Source organism: Caenorhabditis briggsae, assembly GCF_000004555.2.
Source record: "Caenorhabditis briggsae complete genome, chrI, whole genome shotgun sequence".
NCBI lineage: Eukaryota > Metazoa > Nematoda > Chromadorea > Rhabditida > Rhabditidae > Caenorhabditis > Caenorhabditis briggsae.
The window spans coordinates 11325105-11340336 of record NC_013489.2 but is presented as its reverse complement, the minus strand read 5'-3'; the positions used below and the strand labels follow the sequence as shown (position 1 = coordinate 11340336).

The 15232-nt window shown below is 42.2% G+C and overlaps 7 protein-coding genes across 7 annotated transcripts; 3 read left to right on the top strand and 4 right to left on the bottom strand.

Annotated features, from left to right (window-relative positions):
- Positions 1-837: 837 nt before the first annotated feature.
- CBG08477 lies at positions 838-1328 on the top strand (the record flags this gene model as incomplete). Its single annotated transcript, XM_002640380.1, has 2 exons — positions 838-1093; positions 1138-1328. 2 exons carry the CDS (start codon positions 838-840, stop codon positions 1326-1328), a joined length of 447 nt encoding a protein of 148 aa, XP_002640426.1.
- A 957-nt stretch (positions 1329-2285) lies between these two features.
- Positions 2286-2801, bottom strand: CBG08478 (the record flags this gene model as incomplete). Its single annotated transcript, XM_002640381.1, has 1 exon — positions 2286-2801. The coding sequence occupies one exon, from the start codon at positions 2799-2801 to the stop codon at positions 2286-2288; it is 516 nt and encodes a 171-aa protein (XP_002640427.1).
- Positions 2802-3197: 396 nt separating this feature from the next.
- Positions 3198-3736, top strand: CBG08479 (the record flags this gene model as incomplete). The annotated part of the gene is made up of 2 exons (XM_002640382.1): positions 3198-3456; positions 3507-3736. The coding sequence occupies 2 exons, from the start codon at positions 3198-3200 to the stop codon at positions 3734-3736; spliced, it is 489 nt and encodes a 162-aa protein (XP_002640428.1).
- An 826-nt stretch (positions 3737-4562) lies between these two features.
- CBG08480 lies at positions 4563-6945 on the bottom strand (the record flags this gene model as incomplete). Its single annotated transcript, XM_002640383.1, has 5 exons — positions 4563-4691; positions 4772-4921; positions 5048-5566; positions 5611-5988; positions 6775-6945. 5 exons carry the CDS (start codon positions 6943-6945, stop codon positions 4563-4565), a joined length of 1347 nt encoding a protein of 448 aa, XP_002640429.1.
- A 423-nt stretch (positions 6946-7368) lies between these two features.
- CBG08481 lies at positions 7369-8733 on the bottom strand (the record flags this gene model as incomplete). The annotated part of the gene is made up of 5 exons (XM_045241262.1): positions 7369-7486; positions 7547-7944; positions 7992-8433; positions 8479-8585; positions 8638-8733. 5 exons carry the CDS (start codon positions 8731-8733, stop codon positions 7369-7371), a joined length of 1161 nt encoding a protein of 386 aa, XP_045093774.1.
- A 490-nt stretch (positions 8734-9223) lies between these two features.
- Positions 9224-13847, top strand: CBG08482 (the record flags this gene model as incomplete). Its single annotated transcript, XM_045241261.1, has 7 exons — positions 9224-9269; positions 9317-9408; positions 9457-10009; positions 10057-10701; positions 10748-11686; positions 11730-13671; positions 13700-13847. 7 exons carry the CDS (start codon positions 9224-9226, stop codon positions 13845-13847), a joined length of 4365 nt encoding a protein of 1454 aa, XP_045093775.1.
- A 110-nt stretch (positions 13848-13957) lies between these two features.
- CBG25404 lies at positions 13958-14450 on the bottom strand (the record flags this gene model as incomplete). Its single annotated transcript, XM_045241260.1, has 2 exons — positions 13958-14003; positions 14275-14450. 2 exons carry the CDS (start codon positions 14448-14450, stop codon positions 13958-13960), a joined length of 222 nt encoding a protein of 73 aa, XP_045098801.1.
- Between the last annotated feature and the right edge of the window lie 782 nt (positions 14451-15232).

Below are 15232 nucleotides of genomic sequence, written 5' to 3'. Positions count from 1 at the left end.
GGGCTATTACAGGTTTACATTAATTAACATTGATTTCAAAGCTGAAACGGGTTGGAGAATCGGTTGGCTTAGTGACGCTAAGAACATAAGCCAATCTGTGTGGATCAAAGGGGTCCATATAATCTGAAACGTTTGAGAAATTTACCTGAAGCATACACATGAAGTTTTCTGGAATTATTTCTGAAATCCCACCTCTAATGTTTGCTACAGTCGTTTCCTAATCTGAATCAAATCTTGGCCGCGGCCGACCGTATTAGGTTGCCATGGACCAATAAGTCCGTTCTTCCGAAAATACGCTCAACAATCCAGAAACCGCTATGCCGCCTTATCCTACCTATCCCAGAAGTATGCGAATCAAAGAGCAGCTATCGGTCTCGGCACATCCTTGACTTTGACATTTGAAGTTTGCGCCAGGCCCATATACCGTAAAACATGTGGGCCCTCCAACTGTACCTAGAAGGACCGGCCCTACTACTTCAGGTTTTACTGTATCCATTTCCTTTTGACGTTTTCTTACAAATCTAGAAGTCTCCTCTCCAAATCAGATATCCTTCTAACCCAACATTCCATGTTCCGAAGGTTATTATTCTGAACCAAACTTCAAATTCAAACAAGTTCTCAAACGACACTTTTTTTAGTTCGCCTCGTGATCAGTTTTGATAACGAATGTTCTCTTGACGTTGAAACTGCAGGCTCTCTTTTTTCTCGAAAAAGCGAAGATCAGAACTTTTGTCTTATCGGCACGAGTTCTGTTTAAACAACACAAAGATTCTATAATCTCCGCCCACGTCTTCATCCATTTAAAAGGAGTCTCCGAGTCGAGAGGATACCGAAAAGATGTCGACCGACGATCCACCACCACCACAAGCCAAGACGTGCAGTGCCTACATTGACGTCGAGAACAAGTCGAGTCATATGTTCAAATTTCAAGTACTCCATCAGTACACTGGAGACGATGTCGATGATTCTGGATGGCATTTGATGAAACCAAATGATAAGAAGTATGTGATGAAGGTGAACTATCGTGTTGGAATCTTCACGACTGGAACGGATAACTGGAAGGTTCATGGAAAGAAGGTCGTTGAGATTACTGGTAAGAATAGATTTTCTTAAAATCAATCAAATATTTTTTTGCAGAAAATGGAGAAAAGAAGATTGTCGACGGAGAGGACTGGCGTAGTGGGACTGGTGTGGCTGTTGACTGGAAGAAGCACACTTTAAGATCCGAAGATAATGAGGAAACCACCACTATCAAGGTCTTCGAAACTGAAGTTCAATTTGTTTCGCCGAGTGGTGTATCAACAACAAGCTTCTACAGGCATGACTAGTCGTAAATGTCAAGATTATTTTTTGAAACAGTCACATTTTCTTTTTTTTTTAATCAATAAATGCATTTTTATCCTCATTCTGATTTCTGGGTCGCTGGGAATTCGAAAAAATTTTAACTTTGAGATGTTTCAAGATTTCTAAAAAATCTAATGTTCGGTATTCCAATTTATAGGAATTGCTGAGTCTTCAATTCCCAGAAACATTTTCTATAATACAACGTGCAAGACTGATATAACGTTTAGCTCACTGTACTACAGTACACTACCGATTATATCCTCTGAACTTTTACCTTCCGTCTCAAAAAAATAATTTCGTTGACACGAAAACCAACAAAACGTTCGTTATCAATTTATCACCAAACCACAAACTAAAACAAAGATCATCGAAACTTTTTTTATCTTATCAGAATTTTACCTCCTAATCAGTTGTCTCCGCCCTCTCACCAATCAGCTGGCGCATACAAAAGAGTCAAAATACCATTTTCTGGAATATGTTTTTGTATTTTCTCAGCCAAAATAGTAGTCCCAAGGAAATTTCAGCGCTTTCTCAATTGGGTCACTCTACAGTAACCCATCTAATACAATAACCCATCTAATAGAATTACCTCCCTAACTTTTAACTTTGAGCCAGTTCATCTCGGTTCCTGTGAGAGATCACAAAAAGTCGTCAACTGACAAAATATTTCTGATTTTATAATAAACATTTTGTTAAGTGTCCACTTTTTGATATCTTTTACAGGAAATGAGATATAGGAGCTCAAAGTTACCAGCACTCCACAGGTAGACGCGGCACCTAAAACAGCGGGGTCACAACTGCAACTCCAAGTTCAACCCCACGAAACTAACGTTTTCCATGAATCCTTTAAGGTCTCGTTATAACGAGTCTTTAATGAGTGTTTTTGAAAAATACAACAGATTTATTCGTATCCAACTATAGTCAAAAAGACATCGAGTAAATCAATGGCGTTGTTGTGGATTAGCAGAAAATGGGAGAATATCCTGTCCAAGTGTGTTGAATGTAGTCGTCGATCTTCCACTTGGAGAAATGAACTGAACCTCCGTTTGATACACTTTGATTATCGTCTCCTGTCCATCATCCTCTGATCTCAAAGTGTGCTTCTTCCACGATGCAAAGGCTCCATGCCCACTGGCATACGGTAGTCCATCAATGAAGAATTTTCCAGAGATCATTTCAGTGAATTTGCTCTCCGGTGACACCTCAATGAGACGAGTTCCATGAACCTTCCAGTTGTCGACTCCAGTTGTGAAGAATCCAGTGTTGTAGTAGACTTGGTCGAATACAGTAATCTTGTCATCCGGCTTGAAGAGGATATATCCAGAATTGTTGGTTTGCTCGCCGGTGTATTCATGGAGAACTTGGAACTTGAAATGGGAACCAGTGCAATTCTCCAGAACGATTTTGGCCCAACGGCGGGTTGATTGAGGTGGCTCAGCGGATGGCGTGGAGGACATCTGAAAGTTTTGAGTGATTACTAATCACTGATTAGGCAAGGGACAAAAAACTAAACTGATGATTTAGATCCATTCCGGGGTTCTTTTATACTGGTTTCTCTCTCTCTCTCTCTCTCTTGATCAGCCCATTTCGTTTAGCCTTTGGTCTAAATTTTGCCAACTCGAATTTCTTATCATTTTGAAATTTGATAAGTTCCCTCCTTTGCCTCCTATTCTAACCTGTTCTCTAACCACAGTTTATGTGTTCTGTTTTATCAGCCAAACCACAAATGTTGGATGGAATTCAAGAAAGATCATTGGAAAAGAAAATCGAGTAAAGGTTATGAATAGGCTCCGCCCATCAGGATCCTATAAAAAGGTCGATAGGTGAGGAGACTTCAGTTTTTGACTTCCATCATGACTGAAATATCTGCCCAGCCACCCCAATCCACACGTCGTTGGGCGAAAATCATTCTGGAGAACAAGACAGGATCAACGTTTCGAATGCAAGTACTCCATGAGTACACTGGAGAACAGACCGATGATTCTGGATGGCACTCCTTTGGTCCGGATGAGAAGAAAACCATGTTCGAGCAGGTTTACTATAACACTGGATTCTTTACGACTGGAGTGGACAACTGGAAGGTTCATGGAAGTGAAATGATTTTGTATGAAGGTAGACTCTTTTCCAAAATTTGAAAAAAAAATTCGTTATTGAAATTTCAGGAACCGATGGAAAAGGGATCCCCATCATGGGCAAAGTGTGGATCGATGGTGTTCCTTGGAGAAGTTGGCATGGATTATTTGCTCAGTGGAAGAAGCACACATTGAGAGCAGAGGATGATGGACAGGAGACAATTATTCGGGTTTACAAAACAGAAGTTCAGTTTATATCGCCAAGTGGAAGGTCGGTGACACCTTGGTATAGGATCGGAGATGACGCTGGGAAGGTTTAGGAGGAGACATTGATTTTCTGAATGTATGGTTGCATGAACTAATGGAATTGTTTTTTTTTAAATGTGTTCGTTTATGAAGAATGTTTTATAGAATTGATATTCATCATAATTTATCGTTTTGCATGTTTGATTATAAAAAAATCTGTGAAGCTTCTTAGATCTGCAATTACCATATTTCCTCAAATAGAAACTCACTCTATATGTGCACTTTGATCTCAATTATCTCGGTTCCTATAAGAGATGTCAAAAATCTGTCAAATGATAAAATATTTACCATAATATCACCAATATTTTATCAGTTGACAAATCTGTGATATCTCTCAAAGGAAGCGAGATACGTAAGCTCAAAGTGCACATGTAGTCATAGTTGGAAAAGATAGAATACAAAGCTTCCACAAAACAAAACGTTGATTTAAAAAAAAAACTGCCAAAATAAACTTTTTGAAACAATTTCAAACTTGAACCAAGTTACACGGATTTGACGGTCGATGGCCTAGAAATTCAAAACTAGGCCACATCTTTAAATGGCTGTAACTAGCTTCGAAATGAAGATTTTTAAAATCTAAAAATTGATACGAGTTTCTCAAAATACAAAATATGAATAAATAAATCACACAGTAAAAATATTGAAAATCAAATGGTGACCCTTTAAACGGAGGTAGAAGAAAACAAGCCAGCTGTTGGGAGCACCGTAGGCACTGCCAATCAGTATGGCATCTCCAAAAACACTTTATTCACAATACTTGATACTATACAGTGTGGAATTTTTCTACACACACGATACAAAAAGGGAGGAACAACTTTTTTTGATCGTTTCACATCGACATCAATGGGCGGCAGTGGCGGTGCTGACTCCCTGAGCACTAGACGTCGTGGCAGTGCTCATTGTCGAGCTGCGACTCATCTTCTCCTTCGATCCTTTCTTTCCAAACTTTTTACCAATTTTCGTCATCATCTGTAGATAGAAAGTAATAAGAAATTGATAAATAGGGTAGAGCATCGAGTAAGTGTTGAGTACAGCGAGTAATACCAAACCTTCTCTTTGCTCTTCTTCGCTTTGCTCTGCACAGAACTCACTCCACTCTTTCCTGGATCTCCTCCCTGTGCCTTCACGAAATTCTTCATCCATTTCACAATCTCCTTCATTGGAGCACGCTCTTCGGGTTTTGCGGGCCAGCACTTGCTCTGAAAAAAAAAATCAAAAGTTCAGGAATTCCTAAATTCAAAATATAGAGAATTTAAAAAATTAAATGTTACTGAATTTCAAAAATCAGAAATTCAAAAATTGGAAATTCGAAAATTCAAACCTACCGTAATGTAGGCTGCAAACCCAGCATTGACTTCAGCACTGAACGTCATACGGTATCCCTTCATCACATTCATCGCCACCTCAATAACCTTCATCCCTGGATACGGTTCCTTTCCATCTTCCGTAATCTCCCAAGCCATGATTCCAAATGCGAAGACGTCAGTTTTCGGAGTATACAAACCCCCGGAAATGGTCTCTGGAGGCAACCAACGGATCGGAACCTTCTTCTTCAGATCCATCACGTACTTATCACCCTCACGACTCAAACCAAAATCCGCAATCTTAACCTGACCACCACCATACAGACAGTTACGAGCCGCCACGTCACGATGCATCAGATTCTGCTCATGACAGTAGGCGATACCGCACGCCGCTTGAAGAATCAACTCGTACTTTTTGACCATTGGAAACTTTTGTTTAGTGAGAGCAGAATCCAAAGCTCCACCATCAGCTAGCTCCATGATGACGTAGAGAGGTTCAGCACCAGCAGCCACACCATAGAACTTGACGACGTTGATGTGCTGGAAATGATTTTTATGAAGAATTCAGATTTCTTGAACCCTACATCAAGATTTCTCATCAATCTCGCCTCCCTCATGATCTCCTTAATTTGCTCCTTATTCATTGATTCCAGCTTGGCAGTCTTCACAGCCACTGGCACTGGTTGTCCACTTGCATCCAGCACTTTCAGTAGTTTTCCCTTCCAAACTTCTCCAAATGCTCCTTCTCCCAATTTCTTCGTCAACTCCACGTCTTCATGATTCAACTCCCACTTTTGACGCTCCACAGCATGCTTGATCACTACTTTCACTGATTTATTTTGAGCAAAGAGCGGCTCTTTAGTGGCAACATAGTGATTGACCAGTTCGATGATTGTGTCGAATCCACGTTGGTCGACAAACACTTTGTGGTTTTCAGACTCACGAATCACAAAGTGATTCGGCTGTAAAAGTATACAGTTTTTGTGTTTGTTCTGTTTCTCAATGTTTTTTTTCCGGAACGTTTTTTCAAATACCGTAAAAGCAGTAATACAACGCTACCTGTAATAGAAGATCCCCTCTAATACAACGCCACCCTCAAAGGGTGCTTCCAGGTACCAAGACAAAGTGCTTACGTTCAATTAACAGAGTAGCAGTGTAATCTAGTACCTTTTTTTCATTTCGCACCTTGTTAATCAAGTGAAAACCAATTTTTGTTGCCTTGCATCATCCCAAAACACCCCTCCGAGAAGTAGAACGCTATATTACAGGTTTTAAGGTATTTTCTGCCCCGCTTTTTTCGATGGAATGCAGGCACAAAACCGTAACACGACAGTTCGATTCGAAGTCTTCGTGTCGAGAATAACGCATTTTTACTACGGTATTTGAATGTTAGAGTTCGAGCGTTTTCTTTTGTTTTTATCCAACTTTGAACCTTTTCAGTCATTTTAGTCATTTTTGACCCATTTATTGCTATTTTTGACTATTTGTAAGCTATTTTTGACCTTTTCAATAGTTTTTAGATCATTTTTTGGTCCATTCTTTGGCTAATTTAAGCCTGTTTTAACCGATTTTTGCTTCAGCCTTTTTTTCACCATTCACAATTTATTTTCAGTCATTTTTAAAGCGATTTTTTGACCTTTTTTTGAGCTTCTTTTAGAGCCGAAAATTTAACTGGCGAATCGTACGGCTTTGCACTTGCATTCCATCGGAAAAAGCACCACAAAAATAAGCCCGAATCTAAAACTCACCCCAGTTTGCCCATTTCCAACCGCCGACAAAATGAATTGTCTCGGCTGCCCTTTGACTGGCTCCGACGTACGAATAAGAAACTCTCCTGGCTTGTGCAACATCTCCTTGATATCATCTCGTGGCAACAGCCCATGATAGTAACCCTGGTGCAGAAGACCCTTGTCCACCATTATTGATTCAATCGCTTTTACCGACAAACTGTCTTCGTTCACAGTTTATGGTTTCAAAATTATTTTCGTTGACAGTTTGGCAGAAAGTTTTGATTGGAGTGTTGTGTGGTGGTGAATTGGGAGCTATGGCAGAAAGTGATACTGACTTTTGTTGGCGATTTTACTCGGGATTTATAGGAAATCCCAGGGAAAAAAATGTGGCATGCTACAACGGGGATTTTTGAAAATTCTGAATTATTGGCCGTGAAATCCTTATCACACTAGGTGAACCTAATCAGTCAAACGTTCCTGATCACTGATAAAACTGATAACAAAAAAATATAAAACTCCTTGAATGATGATAAAGATGCAATAAAACACAAGAAAACAGTGTCAAACACTAGACAGCTAACAGAAGAAAAATGATAATACATGAAAGAATTTCTATTTTACAAGAGGTTTAATGGCGTTCTTATAGAAGCAGATTGATAGCGCGGAGCCGAAGAGAATCCATCCGATGTGCTCCAAATCGACAGAGTAGAGCAGGGATTGGAGGAGAGATCTGGAAAATAAAATGTTAGAGAGCCCTTCTATTACAGGTGTTAAGGTATATAAATCTTACTTTTTGTTAATGTTTTGAACTTTTTCCTCCTTCTGAACAACACGTTTCAGCTCATCCATAACAATCGAAGTTCCCTCAGTAACAAAGGGCTCCGGTTCTCGCATGAACATACTACCCCGTCTCTCCTGCATATCTGACATGGACTGCTCATTGAGCATCAAATGGAAAGCATCATTCAAACTCGCCATTTCAACGACTCTTCCCTCCTGCTCTTTATAAATCCTTCCAGACGACAATTGATAGAACCTTTCGGATAGCTCCTTGACTCTGACCACAATTAGGAACCGATTTTCTTCTTTTTCTCCAATAACCGGAACAAATAGCACATCGATACTCGTGGTGAGCTCCGAGACGTCTCGTTTCATGGGAGATACTCCGGTTAGAAGTTTTGGAGCGATCTGAATCAAAATTAACTGATTTTTGTAATAATTCACTTTAAAATAACCTTCACAAGCGGCGGTTGAAACTCTCCAGCTACCGCTCTAGTCAATGCCATTCGAAAAGTGACTCTATCGACAGCAGACATCTCGACACCTGTGACAGTGTTGTAGGCGTCCACACCGATACAAATCATTAGATAATGCTTGGAATTTAAGGCTGCACAAATCGCCGCTTGCAGTTCGAACGTCGACATCATCTCGTAGTGCTCTTGATCGAAAAGGAGAGTCCAGATTCCTCGGATTTCAGGAAAATTGGATCGATAATCGAAATATTTTGGCATCTGCCCATGGTACATTTCTAGAAATGTCTCTGTAATCGTTGAGACCTCTTCCAACTCTCCAGCATCCTCGACTTCGTCATTCTCCTCATCCTTGGTTTTCACCTCTTCGAATATCTTCTCCGGCATTTTTCCAGTCACCAAATTGTAGCTGGGACCTGTTGTTACTCTGAAAAATCGCTGATTTTCAGATTTTTTAGCTTTTTTTACTTACCGCCCGTATCGAAAACTGTCTTGAGTGGAATCATACAGCTCATCGTCTCGGAACACAATTTTGTCGAAGATGTCGCCTTCCGATTGGGTTTTCCAAGAATTTTGAGACTGAAACAATTGAAATTTTAGAAAAAATGTCCCATTTTTCGATAAAACCCACTTCTTCAACTAGCATTTGAAACGAACTGTTTGCCAGCTTTGTTGGTGTCGGAGGGGCGATAGAGAAGAATTGTTCCGTCACGAGAGTGTCTTCCATAGCTGAAAATATATTCGATTTGCAAAAAACCTTTTTTATTCACTGAAAGCTCTTTTTTTCTGCAAAAAAAAATAGCGAAAAAACAACAAAAAGACGGATTTTTTAAAGGAACATTACTCGGAGAAGCAATTGACTCTCGCAACGCTTACAGTAACCCGCGCCAAAAATTTAGGAGGGAGGATGCGCTTTCTCTGTTTTTTTTTTCGTCATTTTTTTCTCAGATTGACCTAATTTTCTGTTGATTCTTTGCTGCCGATTAGACCTAAATTTAATTTTAAAAATTCTGGAATTTTTGAGATTCAGTTTCCGGCACTGGCGGTAACAATTTGAGTTAATGGCGCGGAATTTCATAAGTTTTCTTCTCGATCATCATTCGAGAGCCTTCTTGCTTTCAGTCCCATTTGTTCTCGCTGTTTTTTGTCCGATTCCCCGTTAATTTCCCATTAATTTTCCTTCAATTTTCTTTTCAAAATCCCTTTTTTTTCAGGCGATGGGGCCAAAACTAGCCACCATCTCGCTAGTATTACTAACATTTTGTAAGTTTACGCTTCTGCACCTGCTTTCAAATAGTTATCTTCTTTAGTCACGGACAGTTTGCAATCCCAGTACTCATCAACATCAGAATGCCCGCCATATTACAATGGAAGCATCGCAGGAAGCTCTTGCAGTCGAGAGGTAGCGCTCTTAATCAACTAGATTCCTGTAACTCGGTGTTTTTTTCAGTATTCGATATGTGTTAATGGAATCCGACAAGCAGCGACGTGTAGCGATGGCTACGTTTTCTACGAGGATGGATGCGTTCCCATCGAGGACTCTCCAGAATGCCAACTGGCTGACGACACCGAAGAAGAGCCAGACGATAGTTTTGACTGTTCATCGAAACAGGACGGACTTTACTCGATCGGCTGCGTGAACCAGTTTGTCAACTGCGTATCAGGACAAGCCTATCAGATGTACTGTCCGGATGATTTGGTTTTCCACGGAACGACTCAAGAATGCCAGGAGTCTTGCGATGACGTCGAGGGGGACGCCGCAACGGCTTCTCCAGTTGTGTACAGAAACGAAGACGATGATGAGGGTTACGAGGAGGGATCTGGCGAGACTGAAGGATACTACGAGCCTGAGGTAACCACCGAGGAGCCAATTGACTTTGATTGCAATGGTCTGGAGAACGGAAACTACGCCGATGGGTGCTCCGATGTCTTCTACACCTGCAACAACGGCGTAGTGTTCAGAAGATACTGTCCACAAGGAACCGTTTTCAATCCCAGTCAACGTAAGAAACTATAATTAATTTGTGGGAATCATTGTTCTTATTTTCAGAAACTTGTGATTACGATTGCACTGAGGCAGTTACCACTACTACTCAAGCCTACGTGTCAACTACTGATGCTGATGTTCCATCGACCACCACTTCAGAGTACACAACTACTCCACAAGACGATGAGCCAGAGTACACCACATCGCCAGGTTTCGATGATGTCACAACTACTCAAGCACCAATCGTTACTGCTCCCACTACCACCACTCAGGCTCCAATCGTCTGCCACGAAGGACAAATCACTAGCTTTGGGATGTGCTCATCACGTTTCAACCGTTGCCAGAACAACTCGGTCCGCTCGAAGCAGTGTCCAGTCAACACACTTTTTGAGTCAGCTCTCGTTTTGTGCGTTTTCGATCTTCCACAGTGCCAGCCAGTCACCTATCCTTCTAACCCAACCTACAACACCTACGGAGAATTTCCATCCGATACCATTGTCAGTCCATTTGATGAGAATGTTCGTCTGAAGCCAAAATTCGACAGACGGCCAAAGTACCACTATGGACCATACAGACAGCCAGGATATGGTAACCAGGGATACGGAAACACACTTATTGAGAATCCATTCTTCGTTCCACGTCACCATCCTTATCGTCATGTAGGAGATGTTCACAGAGGAAGAGGACACCGTCGTGGGTATTACAGACGTAAGTTTGAATCTGAGTCATTCTGATTATTCACTAACAATTTTAGCAACAATCGATTCTCCATTCTCTACTGCTTTGCGTGGACGTGCGGCTCTTGATGACCAATTCAAGGATTACCGTCGCGCTAAAATGGGAAAGCTTCGGTATGGAGAAGCCAGAAAGGTTGAGGGCAACAAGCGTTTCATCCTTGACGACGAGTTCGAAGGACCAAAGGCCAGATTTGTTCAGTCCGATATTCAGAGAATCTTCCCAGAAGATCAGCACTCGAAGAGAAAGTTGGGACCACGTGAAGACCCAGATGGCTACAAGGATGACAAGAACTTTGATCCAAAGGACTTGTTCGGATCTACCGAGAGAAGAAAGCGTTCTGTCTCGTATGGAACTCAACAATCCGGATACGGACAACAGAACACTCTAACCACCGCTCGTCAAGCTCAAGTCAACAAAGATTGCCAGCCATACACAACCCCAACATTCCTCACGTTCGGAGATTGCTTCGATCAGTTCATTTACTGTTCTGGCGATGGTGTTAACAGAATGGCTGCTTGTCCGATTGGAGAGACATTCAACAAGGCTCTTCGCGCTTGCTCGGAAACATGTGGAGTCGTTACTCCAGTTGTGACTTCTACTGTTGGAACTCCCACTTCTGACGATTCGTCTTGGTCTGCCACTACCACTGGAAGCTCGGATGACACTTTCACAACTCAAGCTCCTTCCACTTACGAGTCTTACACTACAACTCAGTCATGGAACGATCAACCAGCCACTACAACTCAATCGTGGAACGATCAACCAGCTACGACGACGGCTTCCACTCCTGTTGGAGATCGTTGCTCTTCTGTGCCATCTGGTCTATTCTCTCTCGGATGCTCTCAAAAGTACATTCAATGCTCGAATGGTGCCGCTATCGTTCGTCGATGCGGTGGATCATTGTACTTCAACCAACCCCAACAACAGTGTAGTTTCAGAGACGAAGTAACAGAGTGTAAGTTTACGAGATCAGGTCATTGTGACTAACTTTTTTCCAGGCGGAGTGCAAGCAACCACTACTTACTCCCCAATAGTTATTGCGCCAGCCGAAGACCAAACAACCGATTCATATGGATCACCATCTGACGATACTCCATCTACCACTCGTGCTCCAGTTGGAGATCGTTGCGCATATGTTTCTTCCGGACTCTTTGCCATGGGTTGCTCTCAAAAGTACATTCAGTGCTCGAACGGTGCTGCTATCGTTAGACAGTGCTCTGCTAACTTGTACTTCAATCAGGCCACAGAGACATGTACCTTCCAAGATGTGATTCCAGAATGTGAGTGGGAGATTCCTGAACATCGGCAAGATTATATTTCAGGTGAGTCTGGTTTCTCGTCAACCAGTGCACCAGGACAGGATGACCAAACCATCGGATACGGATTGTCGGACGATCAACCATCCACAACTTCTGAGTATGGATCTTCCACTACCTCTGGCTATAGATCTCCATACAACCCATCAGAGGACATTCAATCCACTACATCCGGGTACAACTATGAACCATCAGATGATTCATCTTCAACCACCACTTTTGGATATAAGACCTCCACTCAGCCCGCTGAAGATCAGCCAGCTACATATGCTCCTTCTATTGCTCCATACCGTCCATCGGTTTCGGAAGACGATCAAAATAAGCCAGAAGACGCTTGTACTGGATTGTCTGACGGAACTCATGGCCAAGGTTGCTCTTCATCCTTCATTGTCTGCTCCTACGGACGTCTTGTCAACTCTATCACGTGCCCATTGGGACAAGGCTATGATCCATCGATTCAGAACTGTCGCACTTTCAGCCAAATCCCATCCCAAGCTTGTGATCAAGAGGAGACTACCACAGGTATTGTAACTAATCAGAGAGCAATTCTAAATATATATTTTACAGATGCTGGACTCGTGCGACCACTTCCTTATGTCACCTTGGAAGATGTTCTCTCCACCACCACCCAAACCAGTACCACAAATGTTTATGATGACGATCACTCCTACGAGACTGCTCCATCTGATGATTCCGCAACGACTGCAGCATACGGAGAAGAGACGCCAGGATCTGATGCACCAGCTCAAGACGAAACGACTGTTGTAGTTGTCACTGACTTTTCCAACCGCGCTGATGACGACAGTGAGGAAGAGGAAGACGCCGGATACGAACAAAAGTGCACACCTGGATCCCGTGCTTCCACCGGTTTCTGTGTCAAGAACTACTTGGAATGCACTACCACCGGCTACGCTGAGAAGTCTTGCAGAGTTGGAAAGCTTTTCGATTCCAATTCGAACAGATGTGTTGCCAGAATCGCTTGTGGAAAGGAGGCTATTCGTGATGCCATTAAGGATGTAAGTCATCCAAGTATAGTATGTTTTAGTATGCCTATGTTTTCCAGATCATCGCCACAACTCCAGCTACAACAAAGAAGGTTGATGGCAGATGTGCTCATGTCGAAGGAGAAGGTGTTTTCGCTTTGGGAGCATGCAGTAGCAACTACGTTCGCTGCACTTATGGTGCTGCCAAACTTGAGAACTGCCCTGGAAAGCAAGTCTTCTCCCACACCCAATCAACCTGTATTTTCCGTGAAGCTGCTACTGAGTGCAGTACTCCACAGAATGCACCTGTCAAGAGCTATTACAACAACAACGAACAATCGGCTTACTGTGACGGAAAGTCGGATGGTCTCTACGGAAATAAGAAGGACTGCTCCGCAATTCTTCAGGTATAATTTGGAACTTAACTTCATTTTCTTAATTTGTTTCATTTCAGTGCTTCGGAGGAGAGCTGTTCGAGCATGCATCTTGCCCATCAAATCTCGCTTTCAACGAGTTGACAGGCAAATGCGATTACCCACAGAAGGTCAGCGGATGCGAGAATCACGGAAGAACAGAGGGAGTGTGCTCCGAGCACGGAGCCTTCATCGCCGACGTCACCAACTGCTCAGTATTCTATCGCTGTGTGTGGGGACGTAAAGTCGTGATGAGATGCCCGTCAGGCACCGTCTTCAATCCAGCACTGTCCGTTTGCGATTGGCCGAGCGCCGTTCCCTCCTGTGGTGCCGCTCCACCAGCCGGCGACGACAGCTCCTACGGTGCTTCTTCCTCGTATAACGATGATAACTCGGGATATTGATAAGTTGTTCTAAACACCCCATCCCACAAACTAATCTAATCTTATCTATGTACTGACTTGATTGCATTCCGATCCCCACCACAGGATCTAGACCCCCAATTACTAACTTTTCATGTTGTCATAATAATCTGATTTATTTGCATGCTCAACGATACCCTGAAGTTTTAAATTTTGTTAAATAAATCGGCGAGCACCCCACGCACCCAAATCAGTAGATTCCCATCAATAACCAGGTTCTTTTCTTATCAAAAAGGTATCAACGGCAATAACCAGTATTCTCCAGATGACCCCCTCCACCCTTTTCTTTGATATTCCGGTTCTGAAACCCGTTTTTTGCGTTCTCGTTCTTACTCTCGTCTTTTTTGACCCCCAACACAAAAGTTTCCAGTCTTCGTCCCTTCGAAATGTAGTAGTCGTTTCGGTGGGCGAAAGTTTCGACGTCTTTTTCGACACGGCGTCAGATAATAATGCATGCGTTGTGTAGTCATTGTCGGCGGTGGCTGAATTGAGGGGAGAAGGTACTGTAGCAATCATCGAGACAACAGACATCAGAATATTGAACAGAATTTCGGAAAGGAGAAGAAGAAGATACACACCGCCCATCCCGATCGTCATTCCTGCGCGCAAAACTTTCACTTTTGTCTCTTTCGGGCCTCTCTGATTTTTCAGTGTTGTTTTCGAAATCGCTTCATTTCGATCAATCGACCATTTCAGAAGAGAGAAACGATTTCGAAAGAAAAAAAGATGGTGAAAAAAAGGTGGCGAAGTCTACAGTATACTCCTCCTCCCTGAATTCTCGATTACTCAGTGGAAAACGAAAAGAAAAAAGGGAAAAAAACAACAGGGTATTCAGTAAACTTTTGAAAATCAGATACAGATGACGTGGATTCAGAAAATCTGAAATTTTTAGAATTTGATAAAAATGTTCTTTGAATTTCCAGAATTTCACATTTCTCAGCTCAATGCGCTTAAGGAATAACATTTTGATTATTCTTCTCCGGCGGCGATTAACCAAAAATTTTATTTAAAGGCGCATCGTCTGTCCAGCAGCGAAAAATGCGAATTTCTTTGAATAAGTGCATGCGCCTTTTAATACAGTACCTTGTAATAAATGTAGTTTTCATCATACTTGTAACGGGCCGGGCCGGGCTTTTTCCGGAATTTCGGAGGCCCGGCCCGGCGGGCCCGTCATTTCACTAGTTTCGAAATTTTCAAAAAACACATAAGGGGGGACTCTTATGTGATTTTTTTCGACCAAAAAATTTTTTTTCGATCTTTTTTGAGCAGACAGACAAACAATCCGAAATACGAAAAAAAAATGGAAAAAATTATATTGAGAGCTCAAAATTTGGCTCAAAAATACAGAATTTTTGACACCGGGCCGG